This window comes from Bubalus kerabau, chromosome 6 (assembly GCF_029407905.1).
Source record: "Bubalus kerabau isolate K-KA32 ecotype Philippines breed swamp buffalo chromosome 6, PCC_UOA_SB_1v2, whole genome shotgun sequence".
NCBI lineage: Eukaryota > Metazoa > Chordata > Mammalia > Artiodactyla > Bovidae > Bubalus > Bubalus kerabau.
Window position 1 is genome coordinate 88,008,480 of NC_073629.1, and position 16,333 is coordinate 88,024,812.

The following is a 16,333-nucleotide window of genomic DNA, read 5'->3' on the forward strand; positions in this document are numbered from 1 at the left end:
GCTTTTAGAAAATACTATGTAAAGATTTTGAAATTCATATTCTGTAAAATCATGTTTGTAATATATTATCAAGGTTACAGACTTCTTAATTCATATATGAAAGAAATTACAAATTTTTTGGAAATTCAGTAGTTTCAGAACATCCTTAATTTTCAAATGGATGTCTGAGGAACTTTACAAATAGCTGCTGCTGCTAAGTCGCTTCAATCGTGTCTGACCCTATGCAACCCCATAGACGGCAGCCTACCAGGCTCCCCCATCCCTGGGATTCTCCAGGCAAGAACACTGGAATGGGTTGCCATTTCCTTCTCCATTGCTTGAAAGTGAAAAGTGAAAGTGAAGTCGCTCAGTCCTGTCCGACTCTTAGTGACCCCATGGACTGCAGCCCACCAGGCTCCTCTGTCCATGGGATTTTCCAGGCAAGAGTACTGGAGTGGGGTGCCATTGCCTTCTCTGTACAAATTGCTGAGGAAAGAAGAAAAGCAAAAGACAAAAGAGAAAAGGAAAGATATACCCATCTGAATGCAGAGTTCCGAAGAATAGAAAGGAGAGATAAGAAAGCCTTCCTCAGCAATCAATGCAAAGAAATAGAGGAAAACAATAGAATAGGAAAGACTAGAGAGCTCTTCAAGAAAATTAGAGATACCAGGGGAACATTTCATGCAAAACTGGGCACAATAAAGAACAAAAATGGCATGGACCTAACAGAAGCAGAAGATATTAAGAAGAGGTGGTAAGAATACATAGAAGAACTATACAAAAAAGATCTTCATGACCCAGATAACCATGATGGTGTGATCTCTCACCTAGAACCAGCCATCCTGGAGTCTAAAGTCAAGTGGGCGTTAGGAAGCATCACTATGAACAAAGCTAGTGGAGATGATGGAATTCCAGTTGAGCTATTTCAAATCCTAAAAGATGATGCTGTGAAAGTGTTGTACTCAGTATGCCAGCAAATTTGGAAAACTCAACAGTGGCCACAGGACTGGAAAAGGTCAGTTTTTATTCTAATCCAAAAAAAAGGCAATACCAAAAGATGGTCAAACTACCACACAATAACACTCATTACACATGTTAGTGAAGTAATGCTCAAAATTCTCCAAGCCAGGCTTCAAGTACATGAACTGAGAACTCCCAGATGTTCAAGCTGGTTTTAGAAAAGGCAGAGGAACCAGAAATCAAATTGCCAGCATCTGTTGGATCATCGAAAAAGCAAGAGAGTTCCAGAAAAACATCTGCTTCATTGACTACTCTAAAGCCTTTGACTGTGTGAATCACAACAAACTGGAAAATTCTTAAAGAGATGGGGATGCCAGACCACCTTACCTACCTCCTGAGAAATCTGTATGCAGGTCAAAAGCAACAGTTAGAACCGGACATGGAACAGCAGACTGGTTCCAAATTGGGAAAGGAGTTCGTCAAGGCTGTATATTATCACCTGGCTTATTTAACTTCTATGCAGAGTACATCATGAGAAATTCTGGAGTAGACGAAACAAGCTGAAATCAAGATTGCTGGGAGAAATATCAGTAACTTCAGATATGCAGATGACACCACCCTTATCCAGAAAGCAAAGAGGAACTAAAGAGTTTCTTGATGAAAGTGATAGAGGAGAGTGAAAAAGCCGACTTAAAACTCAACATTTAAAAAACTAAGATCATGGCATCTGGTCCCGTCACTTCATGGCCAATAAATGGGGAAACAAAGGAAACAGTGACAGACTTTATTTTCTTGGGCTCTAAAATCACTGCAGATGGTGACTGCAGCCATGAAATTAAAAGACACTTGCTCCTTAGAAGAAAAGCTATGATCAACCTAAACAGCACATTATAAAGCAGAGACATCACTTTGCTGACTAAAGTCCGTATAGTCAAAGTTATGAATTTTCCAGTAGTTGTGTGTGGATGTGAGAGTTGGACCATAAAGAAAGCTAAGTGCCAAAGAAGTGATGCTTTTGAACTCTGGCGTTGGAAAAGACTCTTGAGAGTCCCTTGGACTGCAAGGAGATCAGACCAGTCCATCCTAAAGGAAATCAATCCTGAGTATTCATTGGAAGGACTGATGCTGAAGCTCCAATACTTTGGTCACCTGACGCAAAGAGCTGACTCATTGGAAAAGACTTGATGCTGGGAAAGATGGAAGGCAGGAGGAAAAGGGGACTACAGAGGATGAGATGGTTGGATGGTATCACCAACTGAATGGGCATGATTTTGACCTAGCTCCAGGAGATTGTGAAGGACAGGGAAGCCTGGTGTGCTGCAGTCTGTGGGGTTACAGAGTCAGGGATAACTGAGCGACTGGAACAGCAAATTTTTTCAAAGTATACTTGAAAGAATCTCTCATGCATATAACTTCAGAAAAAATGTCTTTGTATGGTGGTTAGTCTTAACACAGTAAAAAGAAAATGATATGCTCATTAGTTCTACAGTTTCAGTAATTTCCTTTCAGTCGGTGTAAATAAGACATTTTTGTCTTTTTTCTGGTAGAAGTTTAGCTTTCTTATTAAGCATAGGGCATTTTATGTTATGAAAGAAAGTTTTCATTAATTTTTATTGGAGTATAGTTGCTTTACAGTGTTGTGTTAGTTTCTGCTATACAGTAATTTCTTTTTTTTTTTTTCATTTTTAAAGTCTTTATTGAATTTGTTACAATATTACATTTGTTTTCTGTTTTGGTTTTTTTTGGCCGCAAGGCATGTGGGATCTTAGTTCCCTGACCAGGGATCAAACCTGCACCCCCTGCATTATTAGAAGGCAAAGTCTTAACCACTGGACCACCAGGGAAATTTCACATCTGTTTTCATGCATTGAAAAATTAAGTGGCAGCAATGGTTGAAGAATAAATGAAATATTTGATGGTACAAGCTTGCTAGAAATGATAGAAAGTCAAATGACAGCTCTAGCCGATTATTCTTTTCAGCTCCATACTTGGCTGCTGGGTGTAATTTTGTTGTTTTTTTTTTTTTTATTTTTTTTTTAAATTTTATTTTATTTTTAAACTTTACATAATTGTATTAGTTTTGCCAAATATCAAAATGAATCCGCCACAGTTATACATGTGTTCCCCATCCTGAACCCTCCTCCCTCCTCCCTCCCCATTCCATCCCACAGTAATTTCTTTTGTGTTTTGCTTTCTTATATAAAATCTTTATGTTCTCTAAGAAATGCTTTGTTTTCTAAAATATTTAGGAAAGTAGAAATAATATTTAAGCATTTTATTTGTTTATAAGCTAATAGAAAAGATGAATGAAATTTTTATTTCAACCAATTTATAGGAAAAATCTTAAGTTATTAGAACTTACTCCATTTGTGAAAAGCCAAATTTTTGCCTTTGCATAAATAATTCAAATTTGAAAAATTTGAGTATTTACTATATGCAGATTTTTCCATATTTAAAAATTAAAGTATTCAACAACATAGTGCCATATAAATCACTCCTTAAAATAAAGGCTTCCCTAGTAGCTCAGTGGTAAAGAATTCACCTGCCATTGCAGGAGATGAGGGTTCCATCTCTGGGTTGAAAAGATCCCCTGGAGAAGGAAATGACAACCCGCTCCAGTGTTCTTGCCTGGGAAATCCTATGGACAGAGGAGCCTGGTGGGCTACAATCCATGGGGTCGCCAAGAGTTGGGTACAACTTAGTGACTAAACAAACAACAATAAAAGCAATATAAACATTTTGTAGAGCTAACACTCTCTTAGAGACTACTTTTCTTTTTAACCTTTCAGTGGATGGAAGAATTTAAAAATGATATGCTAACTGAGAAAGACGCCCGATATGTGGCTGTTAAAGCAGTGGTTCATCATTTAATTGAATGCAATCAAGATATTCCAGGGATCTCTGAGATCAATTGGATTATTCATGTGGTTGATTCCCCAGATATAAATGCCTTTGTACTTCCAGTAAGTAAATGTTACCCAGCCTAATTTTTAATTGTTAAATTTAATGTCCTTGTTTGTTTTTTTTTTTTTAAATGGTGTTCTCATTGCTTGCATTATTTTCGTTATGGTGCAGAATGGACAAGTATTCATCTTCACTGGACTTTTAAATAGTGTGACTGATATTCATCAGCTTTCCTTCCTTCTGGGCCATGAAATAGCACATGCAGTACTTGAGCATGCTGTAAGTATCTAAAGTGAATGCTCAGTTATTGAAATACTCCTTTGAAGTTAGCAAATTAAATCTTTTAGAGAACTGAATCTTTTCAGTTTTTTTTAATTGATGGTATTTTAGCTTTTAGTAATTGACTTATTCTGTTGCCTCAAAAAGTATGACTGGCTAATTTTGAGGATTTCTATGGTCTTTAGTGTTTGATTCTGAATAATTAGTGTTTCTCTTAAATACTGTTTTTATCACCTGTCTTTTTTGGTAAGAAGTAATTATTCTCAACCTCTAATTATTTCAAATTAGATTTTAAACTTTCCGCAATTATTAACATACTTATAATCTAGTCAGAAAATTAACTGTAGGAAAGTGATATTACTATTTAAGTGGTAAATCAGTTTTCTTGCTTTTTTATTCATTCTCAGAGAATAACTTAGAGCATCTTGGAAAATGTCTAGAATGATATGCTGTATATAATGAATGCAGAGTAATAATAATGATACCTTGCTATTTTACAGTTTACTGAGCTTTTTAATATATACCTTCTCATTAATAATTTTAATACTGTCCTCATGAGGTAGGTATTTAAAATCCTTATGTTATATACAAGAACACTAACGTTTAAAAAGACCTTAAATAAAATGACTAATCTGACAAACTGGCAGAATTTGAACTTTAATCAAGGCTTTGTCTTTGCAAGTCCAGCACTGCTTTCTTTTACCACAGTTACCTGGCTGTTTTCAGGTCAATTTATCATACAATTCAGGTTGATTAATGCCCTTGTGAATATACACATCTGTTTGACTTGGTATGAATCTAGAAAAATATTTGTTTACTCATATTTTTATTTTGATGCACTAAAAATGTACATGGCTCATTTGTCTGCATGAGTAGAAAAGGTATATTTTCTAATTAAAAGCACAGAGGTAAATAGTGAAAGGATTGTAAAATGTTGTATCAGAAATGCAAGTAATATTAACTTCAAGTGGAAAAGATAATGTTATTAATCCTTCTAAAAGTCATCTCAAATTCTGTCTTTTCCTTAGAGTATTAATAAGATGAGGTAGGCCAAAGTTGTGCTCTTCTGGAGTGCAAATAGTAATTATTACCTTTATTTCTTCTGAGTTATAGGAAAATTAAAAAAATTTTTTTCCCTTAAACAGATACATATAAGAATCAATCTAAACAGTTGAAATGCATTATATCTTTCTAGAAATGGTTTCATAACTGCAAAATCAATTTTGGTCATTTTTAGCTTTTAAAAGGTATTCATTTCAGTACATTAATTTTCCTGGATCTAGATCAATGTGTTATTCAGCATAATGTTGTCATCTCTGTCTCTGCAAGAACAGTAATTAGATGAAACATAAAAAGCAAATAGCAGGCTCAAAAATAGGAAATAGTTGTTAATATTTCTTTGTTAGGCGTCTTAGCCATTGTCTGTACTATGTTTTCTCTTTCAGGAGTCTCCATTTTTATTTGATCTCGCCTTTTACATTGTTTTTGTTATTCCACAAATATGGATTTTTAAATTTTTTTTTTGGTTTTCTAAGATTATGTAATAGCAATTATATTCTTTAGTAATTACAAGGATTTTCTCTTCTATAATGACTTCATCACTTGGAGTTGTATTCTCTAGTGCTAAAATAATTCCATAATTGTTTTTCATGACTCTCAGTTCTTATAATGAAGCAAAAATTGCTTTGTGAGGGCAGATTATATTAAGAAATATTCTAGGTGATTATTTTTAGTTGTCAGCCATATTTCATACACTCAAGTAATGTTTCCTGTATTGCCAGTGTCAGCCTGACAGTAACATTTATTAATCAACAATAGTGGGGAGCGGTGACCAGTCCAGTGCATTAAACTTATATTTAGATATTGCTATTCAAAACAACCACTTTAGAACTTTTTTTGGTTACTGCTATAAGTAAATACAAAAAAATCTTGTAACTAAATTTCTTGGTGGGCAATATCAGACTGATAAAATTTCAAACTTGCTTGACTTTTCATATATTAGGTCATGAAATCAAAAGATTTTTATTTAAAATAATTTCCAATATTTTCCTGAATTGTTCTTGTTTTAACTTCTTCATGTGTTCAATAGTGTTTGGTCTCTGTCTAAAAGTAAAAGCATAATAAACACATTTATTTGATTTTTAAAAAGGATTTAGCGACAATATTAGAAACTAACTTCCTGGGTTTGATTCCTTGTTCTTTTTACTAGCAGCTATGTGAATTTGGGCAACTCTTTTAACCTCTCTTCATCCTAGTTTATCTATAAAATAAGAAACAATTGTACATATTTTACAAAATTAGTATGCTTGTTAATATAAGACTCTGTAGGTTAATGAACCTGTCATTATATCTGAATAGTGGTAATAGTTCAAGCAGATACCAGTTGTACAAGTAAATGAATACATAATGTGTAAGCAAGAGACAGGAAGGATAAAGCTCGCAGAAGAAAGAGAACTTGCAGTCTTACTTGGCGAAGTTCAGTTAAACACATGTAATTATTTAATGTCGTTACACACAGTGAGCTAGAAAATATAAGCCTGTACTGTCTGAATTTATTAAGTATAATTTTTATTGTTTTGATTTTTCTCAGGCAGAAAAGGCTAGCTTGGTTCACTTATTGGATTTCCTAGGTCTGATTTTTCTTACGATGATTTGGGCCATTTGTCCTCGAGATAGTTTGGCACTTTTGGGCCAATGGATACAGTCTAAACTGCAGGAGGTAAGTCTGAGACAAAAACTTGAATTTGCAATAGCTTGTGGTGAGGATATTTTAATATTACTGTAAAGAAAAAAAAATCAGAAATCTTGTCATATTTTATCCTTATCATGAAACATGCATGGCTACTATGTTTTAGTGTCTTATATTTTCTCATTTTTAGTGGATACTCTTAATAATAGGCATTTAAATTAGAAAATACTACTTCTCTTAAATGATGGAGATGGATGGGTAGGAAGGGCTTGGCAGCTTCTGGCGAACATAATTTTTTTGGCATCTTTAGTGTTTCTACAGAGAGAAAACCCAGTCACAACCCTTTCTTTCCTTCCGTTGTTTACCTTCAGATGTTCCTTTGTCTCTCGTAGTGACCGTGGTGTGCTCACTGGATGGCTCTTCCTTCCCCAGATGTTTACATTTCGATGGGGAACTTTTTTTTTTGAGGATAATTGCTTTACAGTGTTGTGTTGGTCTCTCCTGTACGACAGCGTGAATCAGCCATAATTATACGTATATCCTATCCCTCTTGAGCCTCCCTCTCCCCTCCCATCGCACCCCTCTAGGTCATCACAGAGCACCAGGCTGGGCTCCTTGTATTGTATGGCAGCTTCCTACTAGTTATCTGTTTTACACGTGGTAGTATATATATGTCAGTGCCACTTTCTCAACTCTTCCCACCCTCTCCTTCCCCACCTGTGTCCAGAAGTCCTTTTTCTATGTCTTCATTCCTTTCCTGCAAATAGGTTCATCAGCACTCTTGGGGAGCTCTTAAAACCTGTAAACTTTTATGGGCACAGGATTGGCAGAAGCTGCCTACTTTCTCCCACCACCTCATTCCAGCTAAGCTAGTATTACCTGGTAAATATTGAAAGGACAGTATTAATAGGTGTTTGTTAACTTTTGCTTTATGTATAATGATAGTCATCTGATAAAATTTGTGGGGTCCTTCATCTTGCTCAAAACAGTACACTACTGAAAGGAGGTCTTGCAATCTTAATATTTGCTTTGCTGGCTGTGATTATTTTATTTTACATCTTTCATCATATATTTCCTCTTGTCCTGGGAGGTTTGGTTATTTAGGAACAATCTGTTATTTGTGTATATTCAGTGATTTGTGGAGCACCCATCAGAGTGCCATCTGGGTGCTGTTTAAATCTAATCTGTAAAAATCTTTGAGACAAATTGCTTTGGAAATTGAATAACTAAATCTTTTATTCATTGTTACCGTATCATTTGGTTTCATTTTTATTGAAGTAAAAGTTCTTAAAGGGAAAAAGAAAAAATGGTTATTGCTTAAGTTACAAAATCTCATATTTTGAATTTTATTTTTATCATTCATGTGCTGGGAAGTCAAAGAAGGTAATGCAGGTTTTCCATCATTTATCAGTAGATAGCATTTTGTGTAATGGAATCAGAAGATTATGTCATAAAGAAGATGACTGGAAGCTGTTTCTCTGTTGAAATGCTTAATGATCCTGTTGCTTGAGTATAATTCTTTAATAATTACACTGAAACTCAAGTAAGGATTACTTCTGTTTGAACTCTTTTTTTTTTCCTCTATTTTTTTCTCTGAATCAAGGCCACCTCCCAATAATTTTGGTGATGAGGAAATGCTTCTTTCTTGCTCATGGTGATTGGAGGGCAGAGGGGACTCTGATAGTGAAGTTATTGAGGGGGAAATGCTGACATTCTTTTGTCAGAGAAAGGAAGAGAGGAAGGAAGAAGGAGGGGCTCTCACTTAACCATTTGGATATAGTGTAGCAGGCCTCATAGAGCGCTACCAGTTAAGGTTTTGAGAGCTATTAGTAATACTTACAATAGCTAGCATGTATTGAGTACATACTATATGGTAGGCACCATGATAAACACTGTAAATTAATTTTGTACAGGGGCTAAGAATACAGGCTCTGATCAGATGGATCTATGCTTCAATTTAGTCTCTATTAGATTTAAATTCTGTAGAACCTCAACAGATTGCTGCACTTGTTATAGGTCTCAGTTTCTTTATCTGTAAGTTCAGATAGTAGTGGCTAACTCAAAGCATTATTGAAGGTTAAATGATAACATTTAAAGCAGTATTTCTCAATATAAGCACTATTCACATTTTGAATTAACAAAGAATTGACAAGATAATTCTTTGTTGTGGGGAATTGTCCTCTGCATTGCAGAAAGTTTAGTAGCCTCCACACATTTAGATGCCTCTACCCACTAAATAGGGACTTCCCTGGTGGCTCAGATGGTAAAAGCATCAGCCTGCAATGCGGGAGACCTGGGTTTGATCCCTGGGTTGGGAAGATCCCCTGGAGAAGGAAATGGCAGCCCACTCCAGTATTGTTGCCTGGAAAATCTCATGGACAGAGGAGCCTGGCAGGCTACAGTCCATGGGGTCACCAAGGGTCGGACACGACTGAGCGACTTCACTTCACTTCACCCGCTAGATGCCAGTAGCTCTCCCCACTTCTTCCCACCCCCAGCTGCAGCTGTGACAATGAAAACTATCAGCAGACATTTCCAAATGTCCCCAAGGGACGCAAATCACGTTCTGTTGGTAACCACCGGTTGAAAGCATTTAGCCCAGCACCGGGTATAAAGCAAGGACTCAACAAATAGGAGTTATGACTTGCTCATTTTAACCCTCTATGCAACTCTAGGAGTTTGGTACTATATGAAGTACTGCTATACTTGGCCACTATATGAAGTCACTGCTTCATTTTACATATGAAACTATTGGGCTTAGAAGGGTGGAAAAATACAGCTCAGAGGTAATAGTTAATAAGCACTCAGGCTTGAACATGTTTCTCTCCTTTCAAAGCCAATGTTTTTCATCAGTTTATACTAGTTATACTATTAATGCCAGTCAATTTGTGGGGACACCTGTAGAACAGCTTTTGGTGAGTGAAGCCAGTATATAATACAGTTCAGCAATCTAAAACAGACATGATCGAGAAGGAAGCAAGTCATATCTAATGGTCATGTACTGTGGACTAGATTGACTTAGTTATTTCTAGCCATCACTGACAGGTAATTAATTGCTTCCCCAATTAATAGCTCTTTTCTCAAAAAGTCCTGCCTATCCATCTTCTACAAAGTTTTAGTACGTACTGAAAATTAGTATTTAACTGAAAGCATTCACATAAATACAAGTAATTAGGAAAATTAAAGTTACAATATCTATTTGTATTTTTTTATTGAAGTTGGAAGAAAAGCTCATTTTCCTAACTAATCAATACTTGGAAAACAAAGAAGAAATTAAGATAATACATCAAAGAAAGAACATTGTGCTATATGGTTAATTTTCTAACTGAAATAAATCTCCTAGTAGTGTCACTGGCTACTATATAGCTGCAGTTTTTCACTTTTATTTTAAGACTGAAAGATCAGAATGTTTCTTGGCCATAATAAAAAAACCTATGTCAATAAACTTTCTCAGGGAATCCTCTACATAGTAAGTGGAGATATAATCAGAAAAAAATAAAAGGACTCTGATACTGTGGACTCCAAAAATTTGTAGGCATGGTTTTTTCCTATTCGTTCCTTGTTTTTAAAATATTAGTCTGATGGGGGAAATAAAGGCTGCATAGTTTTATACCATGGTGTGCTTTAAATGTTAATCATAGCATAAGAACTATATCCTAGATAATCCATGAAATTTATTTTAAAAATCTCATTTTGTTGCTGCTTTTTTTTAATGAAATAAATAGCCTGAATGGAACCTTTCTTTCTTATTTCTTAGTTTTTGTTTGATAGACCATATAGTAGAACGCTGGAGGCTGAAGCTGACAAAATTGGACTACAGCTTGCTGCCAAGGTAAAAAGTTTAGAGGTTGAAAATACACTATCTCCTTCGTATAACAAAATACAATTGTATGTTGTCTTAACGAGGTTTGTCGTGGGCGTAGAATGAGACTTTGACTATATATAATTTTTCACTAATACCTTTCTAAAAATAATTTTATTTATTTATTCTGGGCTGTTCCGGATCTTTTTTGCTGCATGGGCTTTTCTCTGGTTGTGGCGAGTGGGGGCTACCCTGTAGTTGTGCTGCGTGGGCTTCTCATTGCAGTGGCTTCTCTTGTGGAATACGGGCTCTAGGGCACATGGGCTTCAGTAAATGGCCACATGTGGGCTCAGTGGTTGTAGCTCCTGGGCTCAAGAGCGCAGGCTCAGCAGTTACGGTGCACAGGCTTAGTCTCTCTGCAGCATGGGGGGCTGGGTGCGGGGAGGGTCTTCTTCCTGGACCAGAGATCAAACCCATGTCTCCTGCATTAGCTGGTGGATTCTTTACCCCTGAGCCACCAGGGAAGCCCGTCATCAATATCTTTTTAGGTCTGTCCCCTCTGGAAGCTATTGCTATCTTTATTTGACTCTTTTCCCTTGTTTTGCTGATCTAAGGAGGCTTTCCGAATAAGATGATGTATAACTGTTCTTCCCCACTTGGAAAAGGTTTTATCTTGTTATAGCTATAATCTCAGCTGAACAAACTGAATTTTTACCATTTAAATAAATGGTAGAAGAACAGTCTTATTACTTTATATCTTTTAGGTTATAATTTTTGTTATAGCAGATGACTTATTTTTGCTAGCCACAGAGAGCAGCTCTGGGGTCTTATTTTGGTTTATGTTGGGTTTATTTGAAGCTACCTCATGCCTGGCTACTGTTTTTATCATGTGTGATAACTGTGTATTAGTAGGACTTAACATTAGAAGTAAAACTGCAATTTTAAAAATTGGTGAAAACAGTGCCACTTCACATGTTAAATTCAAATTGTATTTGATTCTTTGTTGAGTTTTCAGTAGTTATCAGAAATCCTAACTATTGAAAATCACTCTTACCTGAATTTCTCATCATGCATTTCATGTATTTAATTACATAAATTGAGATAAAAATTCAAAGTTCAAAAAATTCAATAAATCCAAAAAAGCTATGTTCTTTGAATGTTGCATAAGCACAATTAAATTAATTTTCAGACCTCATAGATTAAAGGGTTCCCAAATAGTGGACCACACTCTATCAAGAATTTCCCAATTTTAATGTACTACAGTCTGTGAAATTTTCCATCTAGGTAAGTGCCTTCTGTGTTCTGGTTCAGAAATATTTGCTTATTTCAATAAGTTGTTCCTGTTTTATTTCCAAGAAGTTTTCTTGTTTTGTTAAATATAAGGAAGAGGTCAAGATAATTTTTTCCCCATGTGCATATCTAATAGACTCAGCACTGATTATTGAAGATTTTCTTTTCTCCACTAAACTTCAATTTCTGTGTCATGAATGCGGGAGGCTATATGTAAGTCTGTTTCTGGACTCCCTGTTGTATTCCACTGGTTCGTTATTTATCTTTGAGCCAATACCACCTTTTCATTGTAACTGTGTAATAAATTTCGACATCTCATTTCTTGATGCTGAAGCTGAAGCTCCAATACTTTGGCTACCTGATGTGAAGAGCCTACTCATTGGAAAAGATACTGATGCTGGGAAAGATTGAAGGCAGGAGAAGGGGACAGCAGAGGATGAGAAGGTTAGATAGCATCACTGATTCAGTAGACATACATTTGAGCAAATTCTAGGAGATAGTAGATGACAGGGGAGCCTGGCAGGCTGCAGTCCATGGGGTCACAAAGAGTCAGACATGACTTAGCAACTGACAACAACAACATGCCCAGTAGTGGGGTTACTGGATCATATGGTGGTTTTTGGAGAAAAAAATGGCAACTCACTCCAGTATTCTTGCCTGGGAAACCCTATGGACAGAGGAGCTTGGCAGGCTACATTCCATGGGGTCGCAAGAGTCGGATACAACTTCGCGACTGAACCACCACCATGGTGGTGTTAGGCGTAACTTGTTAAGGATCTCCATGCTGTTCTCCACAATGACTGTATCAGTTTATGTTCCCACAACAATGCAGTATGGTTCCCTTTTCTCCACACCTTCTCCAGCGTTTATTGTTTGTAGTTTTTCTGATGATGGCTGTTACAATTGCTGTGAGATAATGCCTCATAGTAGTTTTGATTTTCATTTCTCTAATAGTGAATAATGTCGAACATCTTTTTATGAGCTTCTTGGCCATCCCTGTGTCTTCTTTGGAGAAATGTCTGATTTCTAAGTTTTGACTCTCTGGTCCTGATATACAGTCAAAGGCTCTTCTCAGTCACCTCCTTCTGCTTGGATTTCTTTTGATTTCTGCATATATTCTTAGTCTCTTGCTCTTCACTGCTTAAAATTTAATAAGATCTGCTGGTTGGAGTGAAACAGAGGATCAGACTCACCTCAATGAGCTTTCCTTCTTTCTGGGATTTTGGCTTTTCTAGTCTTGGTTGACTTGATAACTCTCCAGTACCTTTGAACAAGTATTATTTATGTTTTATCCAAATTTTCTAATCACTTTTGATGGAAACTTTGGTCTGCTATAATAAGCTACTTGTCTCTATCACTGTTAGGAGAGGAACTCCCTAATGCAGTCTTTTAAATAGTTATCTAATATTCTGTAATTTGGATAACTCATTTAACTATATGCTTGTTGATGAACTTCTGGAGGTACTTCTAGTTTTTGTTGTTGTTACTGTTTTTATTGCAATAATTCTGAAATTGACAACCTTATACACATATCCTTCCGCTCCTTGGGCTTTTATAGCTATAGGGTGGAGTTGCTGGCATTTCAATTTTTACTTTAAAAGACACTCTCAGTTATTTCAGAATGTTACTAGCAAGTCTTACCAGTGACAAACCAGAATGCCTTTTTAAATTCCCCTCAACAGCACTGTTCTTAATACCTTTTTTGTTAATTTGGACAAAAAATGAGATCTCAAAAATTGCTTTTAAAACTTGAATTTTCTTGCTTAGCAGTAAAGCTGAGCACAATGTTTTATTTTCATTGGCTCTTTTAAAAACGATTTCTTCTTTTGTGGCTTGCCTTTTATTGTGTTTTGATGAGTAGATTTTAAAAACACATATTCTAGCCTCCCCCCTTGGAAATTCAGAATCAGTAGCTAGGTGACCAAGGTCTGAGTCTGGAGTGTCTTTAGGAGCTACAAGTGATTCTGATATCCAGTCAGATTTGGAAATTACTACTTTGAGTAATCAAATGTCAGTTTTGTGTTTTGAGGTCATTTGGTAAGTTAAATTTCCTGTTTTATTAAAAAAAAAGGAATTAAACTAGAGAAGTTATTAAAGAAATATTGATATTCCTTTGATTATTTATGATATGCAATCCATATTATATATATTTTAAAGAGTATATCTGGGTAGATAAAACTATGATTTCACGTTCTTTGTGTTGTGGACTAGTGACCTTTTACCAGTTGTGATATTATGGTTTGTTTATTTAGTTCAAAGGAGAAAAACAGTATTGCTGCAGATGTTAAGTGATGAATCCATAGTGATGAAGTAATATCTTTATTATGGAGCACTTAGGATATAAAAATGCCATCTCTGAATACAAGTATTTCTTCTCCTGCCAAAGGGAGAAATAAGTATGAAAACCTAAATTATGTTTATACTACCACTTTATTCTGTGTCACCTTTGTAGATAGTAACACTGTTATCTGCCATTTAATATTTATTATATTTTTATACTTTGCTTAGCATTTTGTATGATCAGATTGATCATATTCTTTGCAGTCAAAGGTGGAGAAGCTCTATACAGTCAGTAAAAACAAGATCGGGAGCTGACTGGCTCAGATCATGAACACCTTATTGCCAAATTCAGACTTAAATTGAGGAAAGTAGGGAAAACCACTAGACCATTCAGGTATGACCTAATCAAATCCCTTGTGATTATGCAGTGGAAGTGACAAATAGATTCAAGGGATTAGATCTGATAGAGTGCCTGAAGAACTATGGATGGAGGTTCATGACATTGTACAGGAGGCTGTGATCAAGACCATCCTCAAGAAAAAGAAATGCAAAGAGGCAAAATGGCTGTCAGAGGAGGCCTTACAAATAGCTGAGAAAAGGAGAGAAGCGAAAGGCAAAGGAGAAAAGGAAAGATATTCCCATTTGAACGCAGAATTCAAAGAATAGCAAGGAGAGATAAGAAAGCCTTCCTCAGTGATCAATGCAAAGAAATAGAGGAAAACAATAGAATAGGAAAGACTAGAGATCTCTTCAAGAAAATTAGAGATACCAAGGGAACAATTCATCCAAAGATAGGTACAGTAAAGGACAGAAATGGTAGGGACCTAACAGAAGCAGAAGATATTAAGAAGAGTTGGCAAGAATTGGCAGAAGAACTATGCAAAAAAGATCGCCATGACACAGATAATTATGATGGTGTGATCACTCACCTAGACCCAGACATCCTGGAACAAAAAGTCAAGTGGGCCTTAGGAAGCATCACTATGAACAGAGGTAGTGAGGGTGATGGAATTCCAGTTGAGCTATTTCAAATCCTAAAAGATAATGCTGTGAAAGTGCTGCACTCACTATGCCAGCAAATTTGGAAAACTCAGCAGTGGTCACAGAACTGGAAAAGGTCAGTTTTCATTCCAATTCCAAAGAAAAACAATGCCAAAGAATGCTCGAACTACCACACAATTACACTCATCTCACATGATAGCAAAGTAATGGTCAAATTTCTCCAAGCCAGGCTTCAGCAGTATGTGAACTATGAACTTCCAGATGTTCAAGCTGGTTTTAGAAAAGGCAGAGGAACCAGAGATCAAATTGCCAACATCCATTGGATCATTGAAAAAACAAGGGAGTTCCTGAAAAACATCTCCTTCTGCTTTATTGACTATGCCAAAGCCTTTGACTGTGTGGATCACAACAGACTGGAAAATTCTTCAAGAGATGGGAATACCAGACCACCTGATCTGCCTCCTGAGAAATCTTATGCAGGTCAAGAAGCAACAGTTAGAACTAGACATGGAACAACAGACTGGTTCTAAATTGGGAAAGGAGTTCGTCAAGGCTGTATATTGTCACCCTGCTTATTTAACTTATATGCAGAGTACATCATGAGAAATGCTGGACTGGATGAAGCACAAGTTGAAATCAAGATTGCTGGGAGAAATATCAATAACCTCAGATATGCAGATGATACCACCCTTACGGCAGAAAGAGAAGAGGAACTAAAGAGCCTCTTGATGAAAGTGAAAGAGGAGAGTGAAAAAGTTGGCTTAAAACTCAACATTCAGAAAACTAAGATCATGACATCTGGTCCCATCACTTCATGGGAAATAGATGGGGAAACAGTGGAAACAGTGACAGACTTTATTTTTTGGGGCTCTAAACTCACTGCAGATGGTGATTGCAGCCATGAAATTAAAAGACACTTGCTCCTTGAAAGAAAAGTTATGACCAACCTAGACAGCGTATTAAAAAGCAGAGACATTACTTTGTCAACAAAGGTCCGTGTAGTCAAAGCTATGGTTTTTCCAGTCGTCATGTATGAATGTGAGAGTTGGACTATAAAGAAAGCTGAGTGCTGAAGAATGGATGCTTTTGAACTGTGGTATTGAAGAAGACTCTTGAGCGTCCCTGGGACAGCAAGGAGATCCAATCAG

General features: G+C 36.3%; 1 protein-coding gene across 4 annotated transcripts in view; it reads left to right on the forward strand.

Annotated features, from left to right (window-relative positions):
- OMA1 (OMA1 zinc metallopeptidase) overlaps nt 1–16,333 on the forward strand; it is a 73,342-nt gene that overhangs the window by 17,012 nt on the left and 39,997 nt on the right. For all 4 annotated transcript variants that reach the window (XM_055585717.1, XM_055585715.1, XM_055585714.1 and 1 more), the window contains exons 4-7: nt 3,729–3,902; nt 4,015–4,122; nt 6,713–6,841; nt 10,569–10,643. In XM_055585717.1, the coding sequence (XP_055441692.1) occupies nt 3,729–3,902; nt 4,015–4,122; nt 6,713–6,841; nt 10,569–10,643 (486 nt within the window). The remainder of the gene's footprint in view (nt 1–3,728; nt 3,903–4,014; nt 4,123–6,712; nt 6,842–10,568; nt 10,644–16,333) is intronic.